Source organism: Phodopus roborovskii, unplaced genomic scaffold (genome assembly GCF_943737965.1).
Source record: "Phodopus roborovskii unplaced genomic scaffold, PHOROB, whole genome shotgun sequence".
Lineage (NCBI taxonomy): Eukaryota > Metazoa > Chordata > Mammalia > Rodentia > Cricetidae > Phodopus > Phodopus roborovskii.
This window is the reverse complement of record NW_026126575.1, coordinates 1,664,685-1,687,073: the sequence shown is the minus strand read 5'-3', so window position 1 is coordinate 1,687,073 and position 22,389 is coordinate 1,664,685. Positions and strand designations below refer to the sequence as shown.

At 50.4% G+C, this 22,389-nt stretch overlaps 2 protein-coding genes across 2 annotated transcripts in view; both read right to left on the bottom strand.

Moving 5' to 3' along the window:
* Mgll (monoglyceride lipase) overlaps positions 1-22,389 on the bottom strand; it is an 883,522-nt gene that overhangs the window by 574,979 nt on the left and 286,154 nt on the right. The gene's annotated exons all lie outside the window — the stretch shown is intronic.
* Positions 8,237-9,242, bottom strand: Dnajb8 (DnaJ heat shock protein family (Hsp40) member B8). The gene has a single exon (XM_051203381.1). It carries the CDS (start codon positions 9,016-9,018, stop codon positions 8,326-8,328), a length of 693 nt encoding a protein of 230 aa, XP_051059338.1. The 5' UTR covers positions 9,019-9,242; the 3' UTR covers positions 8,237-8,325.

Genomic DNA, 22,389 nt, shown 5'->3' with positions numbered 1-22,389 from the left:
CAGAGTGATGGAAGCCAGCAGGAGGAAGCCATGCCTTGGACAGATCAGCCTGGGTGGATTCATCAGCACTAACCAGACTGCATCTCCATACCTCCCAGGACCCTGCCATGTTTCTCACATGCATGGCCTTCCATCTTTCTCAGCCACTTGAAAACTCCCCCAATCCCCAGGCTTGTTCTCAGAAAATGACCCCATCTCCAACTTTGCAGGAATGAAAAATAAGACACTTCAGACATACCTCATCTTCCTGTTACCAAGCACTCGTGTGTGTGTGTGTGTGTGTGTGTGTGTGTGTGTGTGTGTGCATGTGTGTGTCCGTGTGTGTATGTCCTTCCCTACAGCTTCAGTACAGGAGTTAGATGTGATCCAAGACTAACAGTCTCCAGCTCTTGGGTCCCCCATCTCCCCAAGGACTTGTCACCATCACCCCTTCTCCCCTGCCAATGCCTGCCTCAGGCATGCTCCTTCTACCTGAAGCCCTTCTCAGTGCACCTGAAATTCTCCAGTCTGCTAATCTCTGGCTGCCCTCCCTCTCCTCTGTGGTGGAGAGTTCAAATCTTCCCCTAACTCCACTGTGTCTCTAAATCCCACATCCCTCTAGGAACAGGTCAGAGGTCATATTCCCACAACTGGAGCTAGGAGTGGGTCCTATGTTGTGCCAGGGACCTGCACTCCTGGGTAGGAAATGCCCACCTGTGTTAAAGGAAGGCAATGTGGCTATCAGACAGATGCCAGCTGTCCAATGTCCCCAAACAATGCTGGGCACGCAGGTACTGCCTCGTTGTACTACCGATATTAAAGAAAAGCAAAGACTGACATCCAAGCCTGCATTGCCCATGGATTCTCAAAGTGAGTAGTTGACAGCAGCTGAGGATACCCTTTCTAGCAGGGTACCAGATCATGACACAGGAAGGATAGATACCACTACCATGTGAGTCCCTGACCATAGGACTAGGCACAGTTATCACCAACACCAAGGCTATGGGTGAAAAGCTGAGGGATACCTTGATAGGTGAGCCACACTGGGCCCCTGAAGCCAGTGTGCAGCCTTAAATCTATCCAAAGTGGTGATCCTGCAAAGATGCTGGAGTGGGCACATACCTCCCTCCATGAGAGCTTTTTGTCAGGTCCCAGCACATCTCTAATAGAGTTGATATCCACGGCAGCTACCAACATCACGGACATGTAGAGAGGGTTCCCACAGTATGCTCGGCGGTCCTTGCCCAGCAAAGATGATCTGCGGCACAGCTGTTGATGGCTGGATATGACACCTGAGCCCTGTGGGCACTGAGCAGCCTGCAGCCAAGCATCTAACACCAGTGATTCCTCAGAGAAGAGCCGCCCATAGATAATGAGACCAGTGGCCAAACTGTAGTGGGAGCAGCCACCTGGGACAAGCCACAGTGGGTGGTCATAAACCAGCCTTTCCCAGCCAGCAACCACACTGGCCGATAAGCCTAATTAATAATTAACTTTTTAATTAAATATCAATTTAAAGCAACACACGTGCTGTCTCTTGCAGTGAATGCCTTGGCCTTCCTTTCCTAGAGTCTGTTGAGGTCAGCGGGTGTCAGGATCAGGTGGTGGAGGGGTTGAGGAGAGAGCTGGAAGTTGCTGTGACAAGGAGATACCCATGGCTTCCCTCACCTGTGACCACAGGGATGATGGACACAGCGGTACCTCCCCTAGCCACACAGGAGCTCTCCCTTTACCTGCAAGCCTCTTCTGCTCTCCCTGGGCCAGGGAAGGTAGAGTCAGGATGGAAACTATCCCTGTCCTTGGTGAGTAGGCTGGGCCCAGGTAGATGGACAAAGAGCCCTGGTGGATGGTTTCAAAGGAGAATAAATGGGTAACCAACTGCCATGGGGGGTGGGAGCTCTGTCTGGGGAGGGGCAGGTGACAGCTCCTGGGTGGGATCCCAGAGACTGAGAACCCCATGTAGTCCTATTGTTTAGAGAGCATGGCTGCACCCTAGCCACCAACTCAGATCCTACAAACTACTCCAGGGGTTTCCTGACCGGCTGCTTGGGTGACCGCAGGCGTAACCACGGCGCCTGGGTGCTTGAGAGGCTGGCTGTGCCAGGTTCCTTCTTTGGGGTATAACAGCACAGTGTGGTCGGCGGGCAGGTGGCCCTGGACAGAGCTGCCCAGAACCCATGCTACAGAGCTTGTGGAGCGGAACCTGTCCCAGGGACAAGCCAAGGGGAACCAGGGCCTGAAGCACAGGAGACAGCTCAGCCAGGAGAGCTGCTCAGAGAGTGGCCATAGGCTACTCTGAGCTTGGGTGGTCTGAGCTTGGGCAGGACCTATGGCATATAGGAGGGACTGCAGGGGCAGCCACATCCACCTGGCTGTCGGTGCCTGTGGAAGACACTTTCCTGGGATGGGTGGTCTTCACTGTCATGGGGGTGGGGTTCACTGCTATGACCAAGGCCAAGACAAGAAACACACCTTTAAGAGTGACCAATGGAGTGTTCCAGAGCCAGGGGGAGAGAGAACAAACAGAAGTATAAGAACAGGGACTACAGGGAAAGCCTGTGGTCTCCAGCAGTAAAACAAAGACATTCCATCAAGGGCTGAATGGGCTGCTGGCTTCATCCTGATTGGTGTCACCCCTGTCTGAGTGATGCTGCCAGGCCCACACCACATAGGACCTCTCTTCAGACCTGCTCTCAGCCTCTGGCCTCTCCTGTGCTCTGCATCCCAGACAGGACCCACCCTTCTGTCATTAGATCCACTCAGGGAACCTGTACTTGTCCAGATCCTGCCCCGGGCCAGGCATTCAGTGTCCTCTCTGTGTCACCAGGAAAATGGGCCACTTGGGTGTAGAGCCATTGGAGAAGATGCTGTGTGGTTCTGTGAGGAGAGGAGATGAACAATGCCCTCTACAGAGACATCCCTGTACCAGTCCTTCATAGAACAAAGGCACTCTCAAGAGGAGGCTAAATGAAGGGCTCAGTTGGGAGATGGCTTTGGGTGATCTGAGTGGATATTCATTGTTATCCCCAGGGCCTTGTAAGAGGGAGACAAGAGGGACAGGAGTTGCAGAGACCCATGGATGCTGGCTGCCAGCTGTGAAGCTGAAAGAGGCCAGGACAGATCCCTAGATTCCGGAAGAGCCAGGCTGACAACACTACTGTGGCCAGAGATAGGGTAAGCTTGTGTTGCTATAAGAGCCAAGTTTGTCTTTGTGTGTGTGTGTGTGTGTGTGTGTGTGTGTGTGTGTGAGAGAGAGAGAGAGAGAGAGAGAGGGAGGGAGAGAGAGAGAGAGAAGTAATGGAAGGCAAACAGTCAGCCTTGGCCCCACAGGCTCTGTAGCTGGGGATATAGCCCCCTCCAGACCAGGGATAATTCATGATTGCCCTTATCACCTCAGCTCCTCAGGAAGCTGACTGAGGCAGGAGGATCACTTGAGCCAGGAGTTCAGGGTCAGTCCAGGCAACATAGTAAGACACTATGTCAAATTTTTTTTTTTTTTTTTTTTTGGCCAAGCGTCTGTGGCGCACACCTTTAATCCCAGCACTTGGAAGGCAGAGGTAGGTGGATCTCTGTGAGTTCGAGGCCAGCCAGCCTGGTCTACAGAGTGAGTTCTAAGACAGGCTCCAAAACCATACTGAGAAACCCTGTCTCAAAAAAACAAATCCAAAAACAAAAAAAAAAAAAAAAAAGATTTTTTTTAACCAAAAAATAAAAAGTTGGATAAAAAGAAAAGCTACGGATGTATGTGAGTTTTCCATCCATTAGTTAGCCAACTGTTCCCAGAGTGGCTCTGGTGCAGAGTGGGGAGGGGGTGCACACTGCGGCTGTCCTACTTTATATTCTTTTGTATGCTTTGATGTTGCCAGGAGTATGAACTGGGGCATTCCAGTCTCACCATGGCTTCAACCCAGGAACCACCAAATATGGGGGGGGGGTTGTGACCCCACCCCACCATTAACGGGACCAGTTCTAACTGCCCAGCATGAGGAGGAACCAGCATTCCCTGGACACTGAAACTTAACGATCCTCTATGGCACCTGATTGGAAAGGAGAGGGAGGGTGAGGCCAGTCCTCTTGTAACTAAACAATGGGCATGGTTCCGCCCAGCTGCCAGATCCAGGTCCAGACAGGATGTGGGATGGATGGTGGGTGCCAGGGGCTGGGGAGGGGACAGATTGGTGTCTAGTGGAAACAGTGTCAGTTTGGGAGGATGGAAAAGCTCTGGAGGTGGGTGGTGGGGACAGAACCCTTGATGGGTTTCAAGCCACTGACAGGCACCTTGAAAAATGGTTGAAGTGGTAAATTTTGCATTGCATGTACTTTTCTACAATTAAGATAACAGAGAGGGGAGAAAGAGGTGGCCCTGTGTGAGCCAGAGGCTGCCACAAGAGCAGAAAGGGTGCCCTGGAATTATTAAGATGGAACTCCCCTGCTCCAGCCCCCATGAGGGAAAAGCATATGTTATGGTGGAATGTTCTAGGCCTTCGGTTGGAGGGCCAAGCTGAGACAAGACTTCAGGCTCCTTCCACCACCTTCCCTTGTGCCATCCTCAGAGGCGACAGTCGTGGCTGCATGGGTTCTGGGGCTCTCTGCTCAGATCTTTTCTGGGGGATGTCTGACAGTCCCACTCTGCAGGGTAGGTGTGAGAGATGCTTGAGGTTGGGTGGTGGGGTGGCAGACACAGCCCAGCACAGTGCACTCAGCACTGCCCTGCCATTGGCAAAATGCAGTCTCTGTTCACTGTGGTAACTGTTGATGGTGCAGTAGAAGCTTCTGGAAATTTCTGGAGGGAAGTAACTGGGCTCCTGGCTGAGCTGAGCTGTCAGGGATGTATCAACCTGTCACAGCAGACAGGCTGACTGAGATGTCTGGCACCACCTATCCCAGGGGACAGAGGAGTCCCAGACCAGCAGGAGCACCTTTAGGCCCATGGCAGGCTGGCTGCATGGTCAGGCTGTGGAGCAGGATGTGGGTGGACAATCATGCTGTGCCCAGTCACTTGTGTGGCAACCATTGGCCTTGCTTGAATCCTGCTCAGCCCTCCAACCTGCAGGGTCCCTCCTCCCTATGCCTCCCTCCATGTTCCTCTTCTCCCTGACTCTCTCTGATCTTGGTCTTTCTGCAGTCCCACCACCCACACCCCCTCAGCCCACTCCCTTATCTGGGTCCCGCACAATCCAGGGAGCCCATCCCCATGACAACAGGGCAGATGGCCCTGTGATAGTGGCTCTCCCTCCCACCATGGCTCAATCCGTCTTTGAAATTAAATCAGCTGTGATAACATCACGGGCCAGAGGGAGGGGAGGCTGCCTGTGCCCCACCCACCCTGCCTGCTCAAGGGAGAGGACCAGGGGGCAAACCAGCTCACAGTGTGATCAGGTGATCTTGGCCCGGTCTCTTGCCCCTGGAGCCTCAGTCTCTCCATCTATAAAACAGGCTGATCATATTTATTGCTTAGGTCAGTGGAAAGCTCGGGAGCAGCGGGCAGGCCTGAAGCTCTTCAGCCCACAAGGACCCTTAGCCTTCTGAAAGCCTACAGAGGTTTTAGATCCTTCTCATGGGCCTCACTGTGAGGCCATGGTATCCTGCATGTGACACCCTCTGCAATACATTCTCCCCAGCAGGGTTAGGTCTTTTTTTGACAATCAGGGCCCCTGCAGGGTGTAGCAGTTTGGGAACGGAGAGTAGAGAGAGAGCCTGAAAGGGCCTTTGAGACTGGAAAAGCTGTGTGGATGAACTGTAGTAGAGTCCAAATGGGGTACACTATGCAAAAGCTGGGAAGGGGGAGAGGGCAGAGGATTAAGGCCGGACTGCAAGGGATCTGGGAGGAAGCAGGGTGTGACAGAGGGCACAGCCTTGCAAATGTCCTGAGGCAGGACTGTGCTGGATGCAGGCAGGGAGGAGGTGAGCCATGATGGCTTGTGCCAGTGAGTGTCTCAAAGTGCCCTTGACTTTTGCTTTTAAGTTTTTAGAAACTCCTTTGGCTATGGGGTGAGAATAAACAGGGACAGGGAAAGGGGTAGGATGTCCAGGTAGATAGGATGGGGACAGCAGAGTAAAGTTAGACATTGTCCCCCCAGATCCAAAGCACCACAGGGTCTGTGGTTTAGTCTCCAGGTGAGCCCCTTTCAGGGAGGTAAGACACGGACGGGGTACAGGCAGCCAGCCCTCGCTCTAGACTCTAGGGCTCTAGGAGACATTTATCCTGGGCAGAATGCCCTGCCCAGAGAGGCTTGTTGAAACTACCCAGGAGATGACAGAGAGTGAGATTTCAGGAGGGATTTAGTGAACCGGAAAGAGACTAGCAGACCTTACTACCCACACAGGTGTACCTTGAGATGGGATTCCCATGGTAGAACCAGAATGAATGCTGCCCATGGCTCTCAGAAGTGTGCCCAGCAGAGGACAGTGTGATACCAAGCAATACTGTGGGGAGAACCAAGGACCCTGAACCAGCTTAAGATTCTGTCTATTCCCTGGAGCATTCCTTCTACCCTGTGGTAGCCCACCAGGTCCCACAGCCTGCAGGGCCTCAGGGTTGAGGACCTAAGACAGCCCTGAGGTAGGGTTGGGAATGACATATCTTGTCTGTGCCAGAGGGAGAGAGGACATAAAATGAGACTCAGGAAGAGGGAAGTTAGTGGTCCCTGGCACCAGCGTTCTTGGGATACTGGAATCCCTAAGTCTGGCAAGCATCCAGATTTCTTCTGGGCACTCAACTGGAGTGTGCGGCTGTTTGGGGCTGCTAGGCTGTAATTGGATTTGCCCAGCAGCTGTCTGCCCTAAGCAGGCCCACTTGAGGCAGCCGTAGCTGGTCAGTGATCAGGGACATTAGCAGGTCAACAAGGGCAGAGGTCAGGTGGTTAGTGCCATGGGGACTTTGATAAAGTTAGTCCCCAAGCAGGGCTGGGAGCTTGGACTCTGCCTTCTGTGTGCCCCAGCTAGCTTGCTCTAGCCAGTAACGTGGTTAGCGGCCTCCAGCTGCCGGCTGGCTGAGGACCTCTGAGACATATTCCAGGGAACAGAACCCAGACCAGGCCTAGGGGTCAACAGCTTCTGGCCATCACACTGGCAGCACTTGGCTGGCCCTGGAAATTGTGGGGTGATACCTAGCTTCCTAGAACAAGAAGAAGATTCCTGGGCCCACCTCTTAGTGGCCTGCACTCCTCTCCAAATGGTCCTCTTCCTAGTACTGTGTGGGAAAATGGGTTGAGCTCTCCATGGTCCCCTCAGTTCACCAGGCTCCCTTCACACCTCCTAGCCTCCTCTTGCTTCTCCCCATGAGCACCAGAGCATATCTTGGCCTGCTGTTCCCCAGAACTTTGCATTTCACTTCCTTCCTCTCTACACCATGGGCTGGACCCTTCTGAAGCTTTCACATGAGAACAATGCCTGCCCGGCTCATGCGCTCAGCACCCGTAGGACCGATCCCGCACCTGAGAGCCACACTCTGTCACTAAGTGCTAAGTCTGGAGTCCTCAGTGGTTGGTTGTTGCAGCCCCCAAGAAAGCAAGCACTGGCTGGTGCACGCCTGCTGTCGCCCTCACTGTAGTAATAATCACCATGAGCACTGTTTAAAGTCTGGTTCCTCTACCCTAATCCCAGGATGCAACGCTGGCTCAGCTGCCTGTCAATTCTGTAACCCCTCCCTTTACCTCTTCCATGATATAGTCAAGAAGCCTGCTATGTGAGAATTGGGGGCGTTCCACAAAGTCGCTTATATTCACTTCACTTGTCTCTGTTCCCAGGACCAAACATGATCATGGGGAGGACGGGTACCTCTCCTTCTACCCATGCAAGAGTCCTGGAGTATTTGCAGAGAGAAGCATGATGGGAGGTCACGGGGTGCGGGGGAGCATGGGGATGCTGAGGCCAGGGAGGTAGTTGAGGTTAGATCACAAGGGCTTCGTGGTGGGGATGAGCAGAAAAGGTGGGAAGTTTGAAAGCAGTGTAGGAAAGAAAGACACGAGCCTGGGTCTGGGATGGATGGCTGCCACTTGGTTAGTTATTAAGGAAAAGTGGGAATTAATCAGGAGAGCTGTGAGGCTGATGGACACCCTGGAGGAGGAACATGCGAAGAGCAGGTAAGGTAGAGCATGAGGATGACAGGATGGAGCAGATGACAGAGATTAACAACCACCTAAAGACCTGGTCTGGTCTAGGCTCCCTATGAGAAACAGCTGGTGCAGGACACAGAGGCCACAAGCTCCTGGGTGTGTCTGTGGAGCTGTGGCAGCCACACAGAATTATCTACATGAACTCACTTGGCACATTTATTAACCATTAGCTTGCGACTACTGTGGCCCCTTGTGATGGTGACTGGCCCAGGGCTGGGCTGGGTGGCTCTCACTTGCTGTCCACCCGCATGACCTTCTCCTTGCCATTGATGGTTACTGACCGGAGCTGTCCATCCTCTTCCACCTCCACACGCTCCTGGCCGTTCTCAACAATCCGCTTGGTGGTCACCTTGCGACCATTCACCATCTCCGTGGATGACATCACTGACTTAAACCCTGAGTTGCTTGAGCTGGAGCCACCGATGGAAGTGGATGAGAAGGTGGTGCGGCTGACCCCGCCACGGCCCAGGGTGTCAAAGGATGAAAAGGCTTCCATGAACGCTGGGAACTCACCGAAACCCGAAGAGAAGGCCCCACGTAAACCATGGGTCCGGCCACGGTCGCTGAATGGGGTGTCCCAGAAATCAAAGGAGAAAGGGTCCAGTCCCCCAAAGAACTCACGGAAGATATCCTCAGGATTGCGGAAGGAATAGCCAGCACCGAAGGGACTGCCATGGGGGACATTGCCACCGCCACCAGCCCTCCAGCTGTCACAGCCTGCCCGGTCATACATAGAGCGTTTCTTAGAGTCCGACAAGACCTCATAGGCCTCAGACACTTGCTTGAATTTCTTCTCAGCCTCCTCCTTGTTGTCAGGGTTCTTGTCTGGGTGCCAACGCAAAGCCAGCTTTCGATACGCCTTCTTGATGTCCTCAGGGGAAGCACTGGACTGCACACCTAACACTTCATAGTAGTTGGCCATGGCAAGGGTGGAGGGGACTGGACCAGACTGAGGAGGGCTGAGGCAAGTGGCTGGGGTCCTCCCTTGGGTGGGGGACTTGCTGGAATCTGCTGGCTCTGGGTGGTGAGAGTTTAGCTTTCCATCTTTCCAGTTCTCAGGGACAGGTGGGGCCTCCACTGAGAGGGGTTGGGGGTAGGGACAGTGTCGCTCTGGGCTAGGCCCAGGTGGCCCCTTCCAAGCTAAGGCCAGGGCCCTTTGTGACATAAGCACTGAGTAGCATGTCCCCACCCCCTCAGCCAAGCTCTACTCATCACAGGATTGTGTGTCTAGTGAGGGTGCGGGGGTCCTGATAGCTATGGAAGGCCTGAAGTGTAAGTTTGGCTACATGGAGGCTGATGGGCTCCCTGGGAGCCAAAGGGGGAGAGGCAGGGTCAGTGACACCAAGGTTAGATGGCAGTGGCAAACGAGAGGAGCAAGGACTTCCTGGGACCAGTCCTGTGAGCCCAGTCTGGCTGCTGTGAAGGGTTGAAGAGGTCCCAAGCACCTTGGGGTAGACAGGGCCAGTGATATTTGAGGCCTGTATTCTCTAGAGTCTCAGACATTAGGAAGGCAGTCAGCTGGGACAGACCCAGCCCACAGTGTTCGATCAGCAAAACCTGTTTAATGCATGAGGCTCAGAGATGCACAGCAACAGCTCAGGGTCACACAGCAAATCCAAGAGGGAGAAGGAAACTGGAACTATAACCATCTGGGCTGTGATGGCCAGAGAGGAGAAGATGCATTCTGTTTAACTCAGATATAAAAGGTGATTAATACAGACTACAGGTGAAGGAAGACAGAGCAGGAGCCTCCAACGACATGGCACCTCCTGATCTCCAGAAACCAAATGTAGTCTCATACGTGGAAGGAAAAAATGTAGAAACCAGTTCATCGTAGACCTGGAGGACATTTGTCCTCTAGAGTAGATGGTGTGAAAGAGCGGACAAACTCTGAGGGATACAGCTACAAGGAAATTGTGCATGATGGGAGCATGGCACACAGGATGCTAATGGAGAGGAGATCTGTGTGGTGTCACAGGAGCTGCTGTCAGAGCAGCCCTGGAAAGTCTCCAGGTTTGTGGTACTTGGCTTGTGCTCTGCTATGGGATCCTGTTTGGAGTATCAGCATTGAGATCTCCCTGCTCCCATCTCACCTCATCCCGTGCAGCAAATGAAAGCAGCAGATCCAACTCCTCAGAGTGTAAATAAGGGACTGGACTTCCAAGACTTCTAAGATGCCATTCTCCTCCTCCTACTTTCTATTCCTCCTCCTCCTTCCTCCTTCCTCCTCCTCCTTCCTCCCTCTTCCTCCTTTCTTCCTCTGTACCTTTAAGTCTTTGTCTCCATTATCCTCCCTCTCATTCTTTCATTTCCCAGTGCTCCCGGGCTCTCAGTTGCAGACACCTTGCAGGAGACATAGCAGTTCTCTTGAGTCCCACAGGCCAGGAAGGACAATAGATTCTGGAGATGAATGTCACTATCACTCACAATCATCTCACCAAGAGCAGGACGGGCTCCATGCTCCACACCTGTCCTCACTCACTAACCCAGGCTGCTGCTGGTGGCTTCAGGTAAAGACGGCTGCACCCCTCCATTGAGGTAGTGGTGGTAACAGCCATGTTCATGGTGGAGAACATGGAGAACACAGGAGGAGCAGGAGGTAATGACGGTGCTACCAGCAGTGACAGAGGCCATGGGGAGATGGTGGTGGTGATTGTGACACTCCATGAAGGTGGCAAGGAGTGGAAGCAATGTGTGGCTCAGCTTGTTAAGGTGCAGCGCCACACCCAGTAGTGAGAAACACTCAGGATGTGCCTTCCTCATCTGCTTGCACTGTAGGGGCGGCTGAGACTCCACCTTCCAGGTCTCTTTAGTGGGGCCCTGAAGAGAAGCTCTTGTGACCTGATTTTGTCAAGTGCGTGGCAGAGGGACTGGGGATGCCAGGCACCAGGAGGCACTGCAAGCCCCTGTCAGTGTGCGGTAATATCCCTCACCCACTTCTTGGTGAAGGCTGCTATCTGCTGGGTGGGAAAAGTCCCAAGGCAACTAACTGCTGGAGAGACAGGAGACTGCTGGATGGAGGGAAGGAGGAAACGACTCTGTACCAAGCTCTAGGTGTCCACAGGGAATGATAGGTGACAGTAAGGAGTCGGTGCTGGGATGATGGAGGAGGAAAAGGTGGTGGTGATGGAGGAGGTGGTCATAGTGGTAGGAATGGTGGGGATGGTGGGGATGAAGGTGGCAACAGGGAAAGTAATGGTGGTGGTGATTATGGTGGTGATGGAGGTGATGATGATGGCGTATATGGAGGTGGTGGTGAATCCTGGTTGAAATGGTAGAGGTGTTGGTGACGGTGAAAGTGACGATCATGGGGAAGGCAACGATGGTGACACCATCAGAGGTGACCATGATGGAGATGGTGATGTCAGAGGGTGGTCATAGCAATAGTGACCCTGATGGAAGTAGACAGTAGCAGTAACAGAGGTGCAGGTAGTGTCAGAGGGCATCACTGATGCTAACTGGAACTGAAAAGATAGAGGGCTTGACGGCGCTTTCTGTGATGCTGATACCCAGGTAGGGCATTGGTGTAGTCTGAGGTTGCCAAAACACTGTCATCAGGGCAGTGGTGTGCTTACAGTGTGAATTTCAAGGGATTCAGGGTGATGATGTGTCCTGAAATCCTGTCGTGCCCTCTGGCCCTGCCAGACACCTCTCCTGTCTTGCTGGCACCTCTGGTGCTGTCCTCTGCCTTCTGCTAACTAGGTCAGCTTCCTGGCCCTCCTCCTCTGAATGGAGTCTATCTGCCCAAGTGAGACAACATGGAAGCCCAACACTGCTGAGGCTCAGGGATTGCCCAGGTCAGAGAACACTCACAATGACTTAGGGCATCAACACATTCAGGGCCTCTCAGAGCCAAAGGGACCTTGACAATGGAGACCCCCTAGGTGGGCCATGAAGGAATGCACAAAATTTAGAACTGGATAACCACTTGGTGGCAGCATGTTGAGGTAACTTCCCCTTCTACAGAGTTGTACAAACTAATGTCCTGTGAGATCCCAAAGCCTAAAGTGCTTGGGGGTCCAAGTGGGAGGAACATAGCATCTGAGTGCAGAGCATGGTGAACAAGCAGGAACATTAGCCAGCCCCTGTGATCCTGATTCCACGACGGTTGGGTCATTTCTGTTCTGTAAATCTCTGTCCTCATTCACTAGTAGGATCCTGAGAACCCCCTCCCCTCCCCCTCTCTGGGGAGTCAGCATCTGATGCTTCAAATCCACAATCTCCAAAAGGACTCTGGGAAGAGAAAGGACCTGAGATGATTAGGGGATCTCAGAAGAGCCCAGCTCTGTACAGAAGCATGCCCAGAGAGGGCAAGGCACACCCACAGTCACACAGCAGCCCCAGGAATCCCTCCCCAGGCAAACTGATGGAGGCTCATTAGGCAGCCAGAGGCCCCTCTGTCTCTCTAATTAATGGAGTGGCTTTTTAAAAGGATTCTAATCACCCCGATGCTATCTGCTTATCGCCAGAATCCCTAATTAGATGGTCCTGGCAGGAACTTGCCTAATTCTCCCCAGCCTCTGCACCCTGCCCATGGGGGCAGCCCATCCACCCGTCCACCCCACCCACTCGTCCACCCCACCAGATGGGCAGCTGCGGGGCCTCCTCTGCTCTCAGGGTCTGAGGTGGCCAACTGCATTTCCTTCAGGATGGATGGGTGACAGGGATGGATGGATGGGCTGCTGGATTGACAGTGACAGGTGAGTGATGGGACTGGGTGGCAGGCAGCTATGAGGAATAGATGAAAGGGTGAACAGATAGACTGAGGGATATGATCATGTAGTGACTTGGGGTGTAGACTGCCAAGTTGGATGACCTAGGTTCGAATCCCAGCTATGTCACTTCATAACAGTGTGTGTTCTGGGGAAGTACAAGCAGAAACTCTTCTCCCTGTCCCAGGTAGTCATATCACCCTCACACAGTTCTGCACTGTTTCTGTGCCAAGGGCAGTACTATCTTCACTGTGGACAGTTTGATCACAGAGACATCAGCCACTCCTTGCTTCCCTGTGTATAGCAGTAAATAGAAGGGATAGCTTAAGTCCTTTTAAAAAGTTGATTAATTGAACCTGGTCAGTGGTGGGCATGCCTTTAATCCCAGCACTCAGGATGCAGAGGCAAGTGGGTCTCTGTGAGTTCAAGGCCAGCCTGGTCTGCAGAGTGAGTTCCAGAACAGGCTCCAAAGCTACAGAGAAACCCTGATTTTGAAAAAAAAAAATTGGTTTTATGTGTATTTGTGGGTATTTTGCCTGCATGTATGTCCATGCTCCACATGTGTGGTGCCCGTGAATCCAGAAGAGGGTCAGTTTCCCTAGAACTGGAGAGAGATGGTGGTGAACCATCATATAGGCACTGTAAATCAAACTGGGTCTTCTGCATAAGCAGCCAGTGCTCTTAACCACTGAACCATCTCTCCAGCCCACTCACTTAAGCATCTTATGGAAGTTGAGCAAATATACATGAACTTTAAGCTGCAAACTATTATATCGCAATAAAATGAATGAATCAGAACTTTATATAATTATGTGAATATCTCAAATGTGATGGTAAGCAAAAAAAAAAAAAAAAAAAACCAAAAAGTTTTTTGTTTTTTGTATATGGCACTGTAATCACATCCTCCGCCTTACCTGATGTTTTGGTTGGAAAATATTAGATGGAAAATTCCAGAAATAATTAATAGGCTTTAAATTATGCACCATTCTAAGTAGCTGGATATCATCACCACTTACTCCCATTCTACCCAGAACATAAAGCATCCTTCATCCAGGGTATCCACCATGTATGTGCTACCCACTGTCAGTCACTTAGCTGCAATCAGGCAGCAAATGTGTTCAGACACACACAACCTATTTAATAATGACTAGAGAGGATGGTGATGTTGGTGGTTTCATTGTATGACTGTTCTATTTCATTATTACCATCGTTAATCTCTTACTGAGCCTCACTTATAAACTGAACTCTATCCTAGGAAAAACACATCACCTCCAGATAAGTCTCTGGGACCCATGAGAGTCTTGAGCCGCATCCTTCACAGGTGAGCAGAGATCTTCCACATTTGTCAAATGTGAAAACATGCAGAAAGATGCGAGTCCATCTTCAAGATTCCCACTGTGAGGAATGAGGAAACTCTGGCCACCCATGGAGGAAAGGGAACCCTGGTGGCTCAGGTGGGGTTAGCTGCCACCAGTCCCCCAGCCCCCACTGCCATGCACTGGACGGTGAGTGTGTGTGTGTCATTCTTGGGGTCACTGCTGGTTAGGTAAGACTCCACCCTGATGGAGACACATGTGTCTCTCTGGAAGAAGCTACAGGAATCCCACAGCTTCAGGAAGCAAGCAGGGCTAAGCTTAAGGGACCTGGCAAGCATTTCATGAGTCTTCCCAGCAGAGCTTCCAGTGAATGCCAGCTGGGGATTGCCCTCAGATCTAGCCTGCTGGGATAACAGGGAACCCTGTGGGCTGGAAACCTGGCTTGCTACACAGGCTTCTGGCAACAGAAGCCATGAGGTAAAATTGTACAGAGCTTTTAAGTTGATTAAGTGAGCCATGAGGCGTACCAAAAGCTGCAATGACTGTGCCATCTATGTTTTGGGATGTCTGAAATACTTCTTAAATAAAAGGTTAAGAAAGATCTGGGATGCTCTTACCTGTGAGAGTGGAGCAGAGTAGGAGTAGAGGTTAAATTCGAGAAGTGAGTGGGCTTTAGCAGGAGCTGGGGGTGGGATGGGTCCTCCATCTTGGGGTGGTGGGGCTGCTTCACACCTGCAGCTTACTGCTTAGTGAAGTGTAGCACCGCCCACCCACACTGAGGGGAGGTAGGCAGAGGGGAGAGCAGCATTTTTCCCAGGATTCCCTAGGGAGTCTCACTGTGTGCTGGGCATGGGCCTGGAAGGACAGAAGGGCTGGGTCAGCAGCTGGCAGGACCCTCCACCCTCTCCAGGAAGCAACCCAACCATAGCCATCATGTTCTGTCCAAAAACTGAGCTACCCCTTTTCTCCCATTGGCCTCAGTTTCCCCAGCTTCATGAACCCAATCTAAGCTGGGGAGGGGACAGGAGTAGGTCGATCTAGACAGGCTCATTGAACGCTCAGCTCATGACTAGTCTACTACATCCCACAGGCAGGCTTTAGTCCTGCAGGAAAAGTCTTGCCTGGAGCCTGGAGACTGGCACTAGAAGGATCTCTCCTAGCTGGGTTGCCTCTGGGGGCTCAGTACCTGCTCATAGTGTCCTGACAGCAGATATGTAAGGTTCTGCATTGTTTTACTGATGTGGTTTCAGAGAGGCTAAGCAACATGTTCAAGGTCTGTCTGTCCATTCCCCATCCCAAACCCTGAGTGACACTGTTCCAGGGAGGCCCTGAGGGTCTCCAAGGAAGAAGTCAGGTACATCTACCTTGATGCAGGGGGTTTCAAGGGCTATAGAGGTTCTTTTGTCAGAGCCGAGATTCATGATTCATTGCTATTTAAATGACAAAATGTTATGTAAAGGACATCTCAGTGTTAGCATTTCTGTAAAGAAAAAAGGCCCTTTCAGACCAGATGCTCAGGTCACACTCCTCAGTAAACCACCATTCTGCTTGGCTGTTTTTTCTTTTATATGTGTGTGTGCTTTTCACGGGGAGCTGCAACACACACATCTATTCACCGTGATAGGGAGTCCACAACAGCACACACATCTACCCACCCAAGACAGGGAGTCCACAACAACACACATCTACCCACCCAAGACAGGGAGTCCACAACAACACACATCTACTCTCCCATGATGAGTCCAGGACAGCATACAAGTCTACTCACCTGTGACAGAGTCCATGACAAAGTACAGATACCACCAAACTCCAACTTGGAGAACCAGTGAGTTTTACTAGGTTACATACAGGAGTATGGGTGAGGGGTTACTCATAGGAGCAGAAATGACTAAAGGACAGCTGCTTCACCAAAGCCCACACCAGCATGGGTGACAGCTGAAAAAGCTGGGAAGCTAGAGCATATGGCACAGCCTGTAGGCAGCTTGGAGAGTGTCTTTTCTAGATGCCTCAGATGGTCTAAACCTCTACCAGACAGCTTAGCTGGTCTCTGTTCCTTCTAGGCAGCTGCTCTGACCTTCTTTGCAGCTTGGATTTACCAGAGTGGCCTAGTGAATCTGGTCAGTTTCAGGGACTTCCTGAATATAGTTTGAGTTGTTTACCTTCCTGCTTAAGGAGCTTCCCTATAGCATGGAGAATGTCAAACTTGGAGCAAACTGTTACATAACAGAGGGTTGGCCCACGAACTTCACACATAAGTAAGCACTCTACAAATATTTTTCTTTTTTAACTTAAATGACAGTTTGACTCATACATTAAGACAGAGGAATTGTACATATAATTAAGTGTATGCACAGGTAGCTTGTCGGTTTCTACGAGTTGGGTTATCAAAGTCTCAGACTGGCTCCACACTTGCTTTCCTAGCAGAGGGTGGCCTTGAACTTGTGACCTAGTGCTGGGATTGCACCATCATGACAGGCCTATTATATGTGTTTTAGAAACAAAAACACCATCATAACTATGCCTGCTGGTGCATGTCTGTGATCCCAGCCATCCAGGAGGCTGAGGCAGGAGGCAGGGGGATCAAAATTTCCAGGCCAGCCTAAACAATTAAGTAAGATCTTATCTCAAAAAAAAAAAAAAAAGCATATGTGTGAGATGGAGCTCAAGGATAGACAAATACCTTCCCCAGAATATGCCAGGTTTGGGCTTCAGCTCCAGAACTGAGCACACAGTCACCAGGGCCTGCTGTATTCAGAGCAGTGGGCCTTTTTTTTATGCATTCCCAGTGCTTCCACACAGGCCAGCAGGACCAGGGACCATTCAAGTTTTTGTCACTTCCAGGGATGAGAAGTCATGCAGGGGGTTAGTTTATACATGGCCCATCAAAGTACCTCCTCAGGAGGCAATGCTAAGGTGTGGCAGCGGGGTGGGGTGGACAGGGGGTAAGGGGTGTAGCCCTAATGAAGCTTACAGACATCACCCAGCCTCCACACCTGTAAGACCATTTTCCCGCTGTGGGTTGACTTCTGCACACCTTCTTCCTGTTCCCCTTTTGAAGGTGGGTGAGTTGTTTCATTCCTTATTCTTGAGACCAGTCTCACTGTGTAGCCCTGGCTGTCCGGGCTGGCCTTGAACTCACAGAGATTTGCTTGCCTCTGCCTCCCAAGTGCTGGAACTTAAGGCATGTGCTACCACACCTGGCCCTATCACTCTTTGTTCTAGTTTTGTAATTCTGGGTCTTTACATATTTTGCAAACTTGTCTCCCATTCTGCAGACATTATTTTGAACATTACTAATTAATTCTGAACATCAATTGTTCCTATCACTGAAGTTATTTAGGCACATTATGGAATATTTTGGGGCTAGAAGGAAAATTCCCATCACATAAATGTCACCTTTTGTTAACATGTAGGGAAGTGGGTGTTGCAGCTCAATGTCGTAGCTCATTTACAGTGCCAGGTCCAGAACTTCCCAGGTGGAGCAGGAATTCCAAGGCCATCCTGGACTACACGAGACCCCAATCTAAATCAAGAACAGCAAACCCCAAGTCTTCAGAGTGTTCTTATCTTCCCCTACCAAAGCTCCCCTTCCAACCCTCGCCCTCTTGCACAGCTGCTCGTGCCCCCATGTTGTTCTGTCTCTATGTGAACTCTTGGCTCTGGAGGCCTCAGGCTTGTGCGGCCACCACACTGTCCTGTGGCTGGTTTATTTTTCTAAGCGTAGTGTCCATGCAGTAGTATGTGTTAGCATTGCCTACTTCTGAAAGCTGAGTGACCACCATTGTTTGATTTGGACAACTTTAGCTTATTGCCCCGTCTTTTGAAGGATCCCTGGGTAGCTGCCACTTCTTGGCAATAGTGTAGTGCTACTGTAAATGTGGTACTCAGACATGGCCTGAGTCTCTGCTTTCTTTCATTTGGGGTGTCTACTCTCACCATTCCCCTACTTTTTATCGATATTTAATTTTAAAATTAAAAAAAATATTTTCATTTCACATGCATTGGTGTTTTGCCTGCGAATCTGTCTGTGTGAGGATGCCAGATCCTCTGGAACTGGAGTTAGACAGTTGTGAGCTGCCATGTGCTGAGTCATCTCTCTAGCCTCCAAAATATTTTTATACATGGTTTGAGCATATATATGTTCACATATTATAGTGCCTGATGAGGCTAGACCTCCTGGGACTGGGGTACAGAAAACTGTGAGCCACCATGTTGTGATGCTGGGAATGGAACCTCAAGCCTCTGTAACAGTATCAAGTGCTCTTAACCATGATGTCTTCAGTACCCCCAAACTTTTTCTTAAAAAGAAAAAAAAAAAAGAAACAAAAAACAGCCAGGTGTTCGTTGGTGGTGCAAGCCTTTAATCCCAGCACTTGGGAGGCAGAGGCAGGAGGAGCTTTACGAGTTTGAGGCCAGCCTGGTCAACAGAGCTAGTTCCAGGACAGGTCCCAAAGCAATAGGGAAACCCTGTCTCAAACAAACGAACAAAACAAAAAACAACAACAACAACAAAAAAAACCCAAAAACAAACAAACAAAAAAAAACCCAACAACAACAACAACAACAACAACAAACCCAAAAAATAAATTCTGTTGTTGTCAGGATTGTTTGGATTTTGTTTCTTTTCTTTTCTTTTCTTTCTTTCTTTCTTTCTTTTTTTTTTTTTTTTTTTTTTTTGTGCATGCTCTCAGGTTTATCAAAACTATCTTGAAAATATCTGGACAGCCACGGAGTGTTTGCATCTTGGAACAACTGCTTCCATGCTTTAATGTAGAAAAAACCTTTATAAACCTTTATATTTGTTTCCAGTGTCCTGCTGACAGTTTATCTGGAGAGAACCAAACTGGGTGATCCAGCTGGGTGGGTTGTAATAGTTGGCCTCAAGATTAGATCTTTAGGACTGGGGTGTGGCTTGCCTGGCACTTGAGGACTTGAATTCCACCCCCAACATTGTAAAATACAAGAAAAAGATCCAATTTTTAAAAATCTCACATGATATATGTGATATTGCCAAGTTTCAATGTCCCCAAGATTCAGGTAGACACAGGACCTGGGGACCTAGTGGAGATGGGGTCTGGGTGCTGGGGTTAGAGTGGCTGTTCTTCACTGAGAGACAGCTGGAAATGGATCAGACCCTGGGTGTTTTCATGTGACTCCTGATTTGAAATTATTCCCAAATAGCTCATGTTGGGGGGCTGTTTTTAAGCCTGAAGTTCATCATTGGTCACTGAGAACCTCTTTGCACAGATTTGGGGTGCTGCCTGCACCACATACTGCCTTGTAAGTCATGGTGTGATTTTAGGCTCACCTGGGTCCCTGTGCATCTGTTCTTCCTCACAGGGAAGGCAGAGACTGGAGCAGTCATGGCAGTGGAATCTTGAACGTTTCACTCATGTGTCCATATACAATCCCCTCCCCATGCACACATTCCGTTTTTTCCTAAGCTTCAGATTGACTCTGTTGACTTGCCTGTTTTTCCGGATGAAGTTTGGAATTTTTTAAAATTGTCTTTTAAAATAATCAAATTGTTTTGCCTCATAAACTCATTGAGGATCCGCCCACCTTGGGAATGGCTCCATGGTGTCGGCCATCTTCCCTGCCTCGGGTGAGCTTGTTCCATCCTGTGGTGGATAACACACATTCCTCCCAACATTCTCCTTGGGGCTGTATTCACTTCTGAGGCCCTAGGATTGATCAGCAAGACTCGCTCCCTTCCCTCTCCTGGTAATAGGTCACCAGGAGGCAGGAGGGACTGTGAAGGACAAGGCTGGTCCCTAAAGGTCACACAAGAGGTTTGTTTTCTACCATGGAAAATGGGAGAAAGAAGCTAGGTTTGGAAGTGTCCCAGAAGAGGAAGGGAGGAAGGGTCTGGGTTGGCCAGCACCACCTGGGTGCAAACAGATGGAACAAAGGCCCACCCCACCCTGGTTGCCCTGGCGCCTGGCCCTATGGGATCATAAAGACAGTGGTCACCCTGCTCAAGGCTTGTGGCTCCTGGTCTGTCTGAGTGCTTTTGTCCACAAAATCCCAATTGTTTACCGGGTAATGGCTGAGTGGTGGGAGTATGAGGGGCTAAATCGTTGTTTGGAGGAGGGGATTGCTTAAGCTGTGACCCTGTGGTCCCTAGCCTCTCATACCACCATTTTCTCCCATTTGTGCATGGAGAATCCACCCTGTTCAACAGCCATTAGGGGACCACCTATCCCAAGAAGGCATTGCATTGAATGCACATAGAGAGAAGCCGCTCAGCTGCTGGCTTCCTCCTGGCCTGCCTCTCAGCACCTAAGACTGTGCCTGGAATGGATGTACCAAAGTCTGGGGCTAACAGAAGAAAGGAAAGAATCCAGGGCATCATGGCCTTTTGTAAGCTTACTCCGCCTTCTGGGCTTGGATCCTGGTCCTGTGAAAAGCTCTAGGTCTAGGATGTGTGAGTTTCACATTCCCACGTTCCAGATTCCAGGTTCTAGGCCTCATGTGCCAGGGTCTGGATTCTGACAGCTGGGCTGCAGGCCCTATTTCAGGGTTCTAGCTGGGTTCTAGGTTCTGAGCTCAGGAAGGCTCTGAATTTAAGGAACCTGGCTCTGGACTCTGTGGTCCTGGGTTTGAGGGTCTGCCCATGCGCTGCGCTCTTCAGTTTGTATGTGAGTGTCCAGGCTGTAGACTCTGTATTTGAGCTATAGATCCTGTATTTTTTGAGTCCAGACTGTGTGTTCTGATTCTTGGGCTTAAACTACAGGTTCTAGACCAGGGGTTCTCAGCCTTCCAAATGCCATAACCCTTTAATGCAGTTCCTCATGTTGTGGTGGCTCCCAACCATAAAAGTATTTTGTTGCTACTTCATAAGTAATTTTGCTATTGTTATGAATCATAATGTAAATATCTGATATGTGACCCCTGTGAAAGTGTTGCCCAGTCCCCAAGAGTCGAAACCCACAGATCGAGACTGTCCATTCTGAACTTCAGGCCAAACAAATTTGCCCTGAGCCAAGAAGTATATTTTTTCCTCACACCTGGAACATTGCATCCTTAAGTGGTTCCTATTTGTTCTCACTGATGAGGCTTCCTATGCCTATAACAGTATGTGGCAAAAGGGGGTTGCTAATGGCACACACACACACACACACACACACACACACACACACACACACCATACCACACCACACACATGTGCATGCATACCTGCTCTCAGGTCCATCTGTTATCAAACACACAACCTTGTAGCTGAAAGCTTGGGACAAGGCAGAAAGCTGCTGCTGCTGCGTTCACTGAGGCTGCAGCTAGCGGGCTAGAAGGCCAGTGTGGTGGTCCTGTGGTGCCATGGCCACAGTGTACCCAGGAGTAGGCACATCAGTCCAATTAAGTTTCAGTTTGGCTCCTGCCTGACCCAGGTGTCTATTCTCCAGGAAAGGATGAGAACAGGGTAGTGGTGGCATCCTGAGGCCAAAGCCCCAGAGATACCTCACTACACCCTGATGGGCGGTGGCACTTAGGATGAGATGCTGGTGTCTGGCCTTCTGTTGTGTGTGATGACCCAGCAGTCTGATTCAGGAGTGTAGGGTATAAGGGATTTGGGGGGATGGGGGAGCTAGGATTGGACTTTGACACTGGCAACAGGATCTTGGTGACTAGAAGTGAACCCTTAGGGGCATCAGTACCAGAGCTCAGGACAGCATCAGAGAAGATGTGGCAGTAAGAGGGTGTAGGCATGTGGACAGTTAGGTAATGAGAGGCAAGAAGCTTGTCAGCTTCTCAAGAGGGAAGGTAGGAAGATCCATAGTACTTAGGTGTTTGAGGCCAGCCTGAGCAACATAGAGACCCCACAACTTATACCCCCAAAAGAAAAATCCCTAGTGACACCATTGGTGGCCCAGGACACCAGTGACTGTCTGCATCTGGGATCCACACATTGACCAAGGGGAACTTTGATTATTGATAATTGCCAAGATCACTGTCAGAGATGACTTTTGTGCAGGCCTGTGACTGGACACATTACGGACCAGATGCAATGATAACATACTGGTGATTGGTTAGCAGTCACTCTCTAAGGACATGACGGCAGACGTAATGGTCAGGAATATTGGTAATGGCAGCTGCCATGGATCATTTGTTAGAGACAGCAATCAGTGACAGGATAATCAAATTTGTCAATGAACAGATCTAGCAAGTTGGTACCCTAGAAACTAGAGCTTACCACAACTGGGGGGACCTGAGTGGTGCCAGGGAAGTTGTTGACTCTTTGAAAAGCCCCAACAGGCACCTTGCTGG

Bases quoted from the DNA above. Each gene is read 5' to 3' on its own strand.
- Dnajb8 (XM_051203381.1), bottom strand. From the start codon at position 9,018: ATGGCCAACTACTATGAAGTGTTAGGTGTGCAGTCCAGTGCTTCCCCT.